We start from the raw sequence: 7,828 nt of genomic DNA, 5'->3' as shown, positions 1-7,828 counted from the left end.
ACCTGTTGTACAAAAATGGGCCCAAGAAGACAAAAAATCTAGATGAAAATACGTGTTTCCTTTGAACGGTTTGAATACCTATTATATCTTTGCGCCTTTTGTTTCTGTATTCAGGGTTGAAAGGAATTCTGGCGTGCTGCTTTAGTGTTGTGCTTAATATATATAATTGACGAACAGTTAGTACTTCCCATGATTTATAAAGGAGGTCAGTAGGGTATAAAAATGGGCGGGAAGTAGCTACCTTTAGTACCGCTCTCTGGGCTCTTTCTAGGGTTAGTAGGGTAGTTTTAGCTGTGCCACCCCAGGAACAAATGCAGTAGGTTAGTATTGATTGACATAGTGCAAAGTATACTTGCTTAATTAAATTTAGATCAGCAATCGAACGAAGTTTTTTGAATACAAATATTAACTTTCGGACTCTATTGCATAATGATTCAATGTGATTTTTGAAAGTGAGGGTTTCGTCAATCAAGACTCCCAAATACTTAATTTTGTCAGTAATAGCTAGAGATGGGCATGAACAGGGATTATTCGATTTTTCCTTACAGTTATGTGCGTAAAGTTTGAGGTTATGTGCGACCGGATCTGTTTTCCGCATGGAAAAACTTATTAAGTTCGTTTTGTCAGAGTTCAGTGTTAGTAGATGACGTTTTAGCCAGTCAGTTACAACATTAAATCCGCGTTGTGCGAACTCGTAGACCTCGTTTGTTGACTTTGCGGAAAAAAGTAGGGCAGTGTCATCTGCGTAGGAAATGATTTTGCCACTATCTATTTTTAGATTGCATAGGTCATTAATATAAATTAAAAATAAGGTCGAGGCCAGGACACTTCCTTGTGGCAAGCCAAAAGATGTGTTATCTAAGTCGGAACTGATAATGTTATCTATTTTAACGCATTGAGTTCGTCCGTCTAGGTAGCTCGCGATTAATTTGTGTTGTGTGCCTCTAATGCCTAGTGATTCAAGCTTGTGCAGTAAAATGGAAGTAGAAACGGTGTCAAAAGCTTTTGCGAGGTCCAGGAAGATTCCAATTGTCTTGTTTCCCTTGTCTAGTTCCTGAACTAAATAGTCAGTCAATTCGTGTACAGCATCTGCGGTTGATAACTTGGACCTAAAACCGAACTGCGTCTTTGCCAAGAAGGCATTTTTCTCCAGATATTAAACAAGTCTATTATTAATAATTTTTTCCAGGATTTTAGATGTCGCTGGTAAAAGAGAAATCGGTCTATAATTTGTTACTTGTATTTTGCTACCAGATTTATAGACAGGGATTACAACGGCTTTTTTCAGACAGTTTGGAAATATTCCTTCAGAGATGCACTTTTGAAATATGTGTGTCAGTGGTGGAACCAAGATGTGTCTGAATGTCTTTATTATTTTGTTCGATATCCCATCCCAACCAGCCGCGGAATCGTCTTTTAGGCTCATGATAATTCTTTCCACCTCAGCTTCATCCGTATTTAATAGCACAAATGATTTGGATGAATTATTTGTATCGGAAAGTATTCTTGAAGGGAATGCAGACGGCTCGCCCTGGACTTTTTCTGCCAGGTTTTTGCCTATGTTAACGAAAAATTCATTTGTGCTATTTGCCGCCAACAATTCGGACGGACCTACTTGCAACAAACTTGCAGATGACTCCCGTTGTTTTGCCGTGTATGTTACGTTTTTAAGGTATTTCCAAACTAATTTACTGTTTTTTCCAGCAATTTCCAGCTGTTTTTTGTCGTAGTTTGTTTTTACGTTTTTCAGTAAGTTGGTACAAAAGTTACGATATCTTTTATACGACAATTGCAATATAAGATTGTCTGGATTTGCTTTAGCTTTCAAGTGGAGTTTATCACGGAGTAGGATGGAGATGGCAAGTGGGCGTTCCCGTCTATCCGACAGTTAGTAGCGACCGACTTACTTTATGCACAGACTATGCTCAGTTGTTGTGTAAACTTCATGCTCGAATGACATTCACGTCGTACGTACGTTCGTCTAACAAAAATTGATAATTAAATTTAAAATGCCGTATTGTGCAGTATTAAGCTGCAGAAATCACAGCGGTTTAAAAAATCTTTCACGTGGAGGTATTTCCCATCACCGGTGGTTATTTATTTAAATATAATCCGATTAATACGAAAAATCTGTTTATTTTGCATTATTTACGAATGTTCGTTAAGTAAATCTATATTTTATCAGTTAGAACTTAGAGTTCACAATCCTTTGTCACTATTCTTTACGTTTATCTGGAATATTCGCTATCCTAAATGTCAAATAACTTCGCTACTCAGATGCTGCGCAATGTCGATATTTATATCGATAAAGTTAAAGTTACGATATTTCAAGTTTGACGTTTGGTTCGGTAATAAATTATTATTTTAGACACGTTTTTAATTATTATTTGGGATAATCAATGTCTAAGTAAATATGGCAGCTCTGGTCATCAAGCACTAAGTTAAGTCGGGGTCATTTCATGGCAACCTTTCAAACCTTCGTATTCCTTTACATACGTTTTTGTTTTTTACACCCATCATATTTTCATCGTTAAAATAATTAGACTAGGTACTTAATGTACTTATGTGTACAATGCATGCAATGTGCCATGAATAAACGATTTATATTTTCTATTTCTTTATTATTAATTATTGTAGGTTCCCACAAGATGCCGATATTAAAAATAAATGGATCAATGCTACTGGGCAAGAAAATTAGTTTCCGCAAAAATATAGCACCATTTGCTCGGAGCATTTCTTAGAGAAAGATTTCAGGGGATAAAATTGCCATACATCTCATCTAGCGTCCACACGCCTAAAACTTAGTTACTAATTTAGTAATTATTAGTGACATTCGGGCTCACTAAATTAATAAAAAGTGTTCCATACCACGCAAACTAGCGTCAAATATTGGAATTTTGCCGCCCCCCTTCCTGATTTGATAGGTCACAATCTTACAATCAAATCAAGTGGGATCGATGAGCCAGTTTCATGTATGCTTTCACACCATACAATTAATTTGACAATTTAATCAGGTTGTCCCGTCTAGATTGGCCTTAAATGCTGCTACAAGTAAATATATTGTTAAAGACGAATACTTACCTATGTAAGTAATTGCAGATTTGTTATTACAAAATAACAGCAATACCGAGTTAATAGACCTTTAAAGAACTATGATTTTATCTGTTTGACTTTAAGATATTTTTATTTTTTTTATTTTTTTTTTACTTTATTTAGAACACAAACAGTCACATATACAAATGGGTTTGAAGTACAAATGTACTTAACATACTTAAGAAAACAGACCTGGAGGTTCATTAGTAAGATATATTTAATGTTCACATTAACAACCTAGTTGGTCAATTAATAAGAAACAAATTTCTAGTTAGATATTTGTTGTACTGTACTACATATTATTTTTCATACAATCACGATTATCACTACCTATATTATAATCATAAATAAAGTATCATCTAAACGTGTATATGTGTATGTGTACATACGGTAATGAAATATCAATACCTAACTGAACACACAAATATCGATAAAACACTCCAATTACACTGTCCCCTCCCTATATCGAATGGAACGATGTTCCAACGGTTAGCTACTCGCAGGCGTGTAGAGATCTCGAAAACACCAGTGTAACGTGACCGTGAGATCCGTAACAAACCATGCGTAATTAGACCTTACTTATACTGGTTTTTTTAGCCCTTTTCTCGCCTGTAATAAGTAAGTGATTTTAAAACTATAAAATAACGCCATCTGGTGTTGAGTAGTTGTATTAGGTGAACGTTGAGCGAGCTTTTGTGAGATTAATGAGATAATGAAAGAGTCGTATGTCATATAGCTTTGACATTATATTTTAAACCGTCACTCATGTAGCCTACAGTTGATATTCGTTCGAGAAATGTCCACCGGTAATAACCTTTTGGTATGGAAAGTTGCTACGAATCAGAGCAATTTTGTAAGTGTGTGACGTATTTTAACGTGGCTATGAATGTGTGAGTTTAGCGACACTGGTTTTCATACTAAATAGGAGTCATTTCACATCCACTAGTTTATTAATTCGTGGAGTTTATCCCTGTGTCTCATTGATCGAAGAAGTCCCGGGGTAATCCATGGTTTTATGTTAAAATTCTTGCGATTTAGACGTGTCTTATTGGTGTTAAGAGATATTGCTTGTTGGACATTTTTAATCCAGTACAGCATACTATTTTCTGCATCAGCAGAATAATAAACGGGGCCAAAGTCAATGTTGCATAAATCATCTCCAAGTTTGTTTATATTTAATTTAGACACAAATTGCGTGCGAGTGCATGTATTACGTGATTTACGATAGAGGGTTAGTAGGGCAGCTCTGTGGTCGGTCACTGTAGAGTTAGTAATAAGTGCTAATGCCGAAAAATTAGATTTTACCATAATATGATCTAAGCATGACCCGCTTTGGTGCGTAGGAAGCGTGTGCGCTGGGAGTAAGCCATGGAAAGAACATAGGTTAAGGTAGCTCTGGGCTGTCAAAGTCGATTCGCTGCTATCAGATAGAATGTTGATATTAATATCTCCTATCAATACAATATTTTTAAAGGATGTTAATTTACTTAAGTTTTCATCCAGAGACTCGATAAAATTACCGATATTTCTAAATGAAGGCGGTCTATACAAGGCTAGTATTGCAGTGTCTGATCCGATTTTTATTAAAAGCCGATTGCAATCTTGTATTTGGGGTTCCTCAACTGTGATGTTTAAATTATTTTTTACATAAACTACTACCCCGTCATTTTGGTTATAATTAAACTTAGTGCAATACGAAATGTACCCTGGCATAATTGGTAGATTGGTATGGGTACCAAGCCAACATTCTGTCAAGACAATTATGTCAACAGGTTATATCCAGTCTTTGTTGAAATACAATAAAATTGTCAAAATTTTTGGAAATACTTCGTATGTTTTGTGTTAAGATCGATAATGGATTTCGGCTGGGACGAATGTGTTTTTTGCAGGTTTCCACGTCGCATGCTTTAGACTCTGATACAGAGAAACTATCTAGGTCAGAGAATATGCTATTATTCATAGGTAGTTAAACGAATGAATCAAAAAGTGCTATATAAATATGTGAAAAGTTAGCGCTCCTAGGCGCCTTCATAATCTATGGAGTTTATGTACCTTTTTTCGGCGATTTGTCTAGCTGGGCATTCGGGGTCGCCTGTTTGATGGTTACATGGTTTCTTGTAGTGCGAGCATGTTGCACACTTTGGTGCTTCGTCCTTTTTTGCGCATTCCTTGAATGAGTGACCCGCTTCGCCGCAGTGTCCGCAGATGTTAGACTCCATTTTGCAGGTCTTCGCTGCATGATTGTAGAGCTGACATTTGAAACAGCGCGTAACCAAGGTGAAATCCCTTACAGGGCACGATGACCAGTTCACAAAAACTCTGTCGTTCGTAATTAAGGCCTTGCGTATCACTCCAGAAACCTCAATTATATAATTACATGTGTCGGCGTCCTTTTTTCCGGATTTGTGACTTAGCTTAGTAGATGCCATAAATTTTTCGAGCGACCAATCTTGTAATTTATCGGCTAAGTTTTGTTGGTAAATACACTTCAGGACTTCAGGTTCCTGCATGTCCGCGGGAACTCCGATGACTACAATTTTGGGCTTGCGTTTTTGGGGCTCGTCAACGGTGAGTCCAGAGGTCGTAAGCTGCGCTGATTGCTTGAGTTTTATGACGTCTTCTTTTGAGTCAGTGCTGATCACAACACCGCCGTTTTTGATCTTGCGCAACCCTCTCACGTGCAGCTTCATCTCGTCGGGCCGGATAATCTTTTGAACGAGGGATTTTGTCTCCTCACTCGATTTCAACTTGTCGACCGGGTAAATTGCGACTGAACTGATGTTAGACGGTTGAACGTACCTCGTTCCATTTTTCTTAAGGGCTTCGGCAAACGAAACAGGTCCCGAAGCAGGGCGGTTGGATTCCTCAATCGATTCCTTTAGTTCTTGGATGCGTTGTACGAGGTCCATTTTTTCCTGGTGAGCTTGGCGGGACTGGTATGCTTGGATTGCGTGGTTTTTTAGGGATTGATATTCAATAGCCATTTGTGAGGCTAAGTGGCTCACGCTGCGACACATGTTGTTAATTCTGATCTTCTGGTCAGTGTTAAGTTTACCTTCTGCAGATGTAGCGCATACGTCTTGCAGGTTCAGTTCAATCTTTTTCAGCCAGGTTTGGATGTCACTTGTGGGAATTACCTTCGGGGGCTCTTCTTCCTGTTGCATGTTTGCGGGCGCGGGCCCGGGCGGGCTGGGCTGCGGTGTGGGCGTTGAGGGCGGGCTGCGGCGTGTTAGTCCACTCCGGTTAAATGGACTGTTCACCAACGACATTTTTCGATTACACTTGATTACTCCACTTAGACATTATACTATAGCCGGAGGTCGCGATAGATGACTAATGACCCAGATAATGCACGATTGGAAATGCAGACAATTACGAATTATGCACGCGAATAATTAATTATTTTAATAAACACGTCCGATCTCATTGACGCCTATTGCTGTATCAACAACAATTACATTAGATCCAAGTTTAATTACAAACCCTGTATATGATTTCCTATCGTAACAATCATTGGCCCAATCGGCGTCGGTATATGCATTTAATACCAATTGATCACTTTTTACATAATGTAAACCGTAATTAATTGTGCCAGCCAGATACCTAAGCAAACGTTTAGCAGCTAACCAATGCATTTTTCCAAAGCAGTTATTAAACTGACTCAGTTGGCTACAGGTAAATGCAATATCAGGACGAGTACAAACAGACAGGTACATAAGGGAGCCTATCAACTCTCTATACTTATATTGTTCGTCCTGCAAGGTGACATTTTCTTTCAGTAATTTATTATTGAGAACCATAGGAGTGGACACTGGTTTACAATCTAACATGTTAAATCTTTTCAAGATATTTTTGATGTAAACAGACTGATCTAAAGTCAATGTTCCAATTTTCCTATCCCGAGTAACACGAATGCCAAGATAGTTCTGAATTGGACCTAGGTTTTTAATATCAAATTCAGATTCTAATAACTCCAATAATTTACTTTTACATTGGCTATCCTTGGGGTAAAACAAATAACAGTCATCCACATAGAGAGCAATAATTACAAAATCATTCTGTGACTTCATGGTATACACACAAGGTTCACTTTTGCATTGCATAAAACCATTATCACTTAAGACCTTGTGTATACGCGCATTCCACATACGACTAGACTGTTTTAGTCCATAAATACTCTTTTGCAAGAGACAAACCTTATCATTATTTGAACTAAAACCTTCTGGCTGCTCCATGTAAATAACTTCATTCAAATTGCCATTTAAAAATGCTGTAGTTACGTCTATGTGATCAATATTGAGATCAAGCTCATTTGCCAGGCTAAACAATATCCTAATTGTCGAGTGGCGAACGACTGGGCTGTAAGTATCGTGAAAATCTATACCTTCTTTTTGAGTGAAACCTCTCGCTACCAAGCGAGCCTTATAACGAACAAAATTGCCAGCCGCGTCGTTCTTCACTTTAAAAACCCATTTGCACTTGACAATATTGGTATTTTTCGGCCTGTCAACCAACTTCCACACTTTATTTGACATTAAAGAGTCATACTCATCTTTTATAGCCTTTTGCCACTCAGTGGCATTAGAACTAGACATGGCCTCTTTAAATGAAGTTGGTTCTGAATCACTAGTGGCCGTTAGCGACCAATCCGTATCACAGTACCTTTTAGGTAGTACAGACCGAGTACTACGAACAGGACGTCCTACAGACGTCGACAGCGGGGTAGGTGTCTGCG

General features: G+C 38.0%; 1 protein-coding gene across 1 annotated transcript; it reads right to left on the bottom strand.

Moving 5' to 3' along the window:
- Positions 1–4,407: 4,407 nt before the first annotated feature.
- On the bottom strand, positions 4,408–6,542 carry LOC134747092 (uncharacterized). The gene has a single exon (XM_063681658.1). It carries the CDS (start codon positions 6,360–6,362, stop codon positions 5,112–5,114), a length of 1,251 nt encoding a protein of 416 aa, XP_063537728.1. The 5' UTR covers positions 6,363–6,542; the 3' UTR covers positions 4,408–5,111.
- Between the last annotated feature and the right edge of the window lie 1,286 nt (positions 6,543–7,828).

This window comes from Cydia strobilella, chromosome 14 (genome assembly GCF_947568885.1).
Source record: "Cydia strobilella chromosome 14, ilCydStro3.1, whole genome shotgun sequence".
NCBI classification, from domain to species: domain Eukaryota; kingdom Metazoa; phylum Arthropoda; class Insecta; order Lepidoptera; family Tortricidae; genus Cydia; species Cydia strobilella.
The sequence above is the reverse complement of the archived record's forward strand: the minus strand, read 5'-3'. Positions and strand labels throughout refer to the sequence as shown.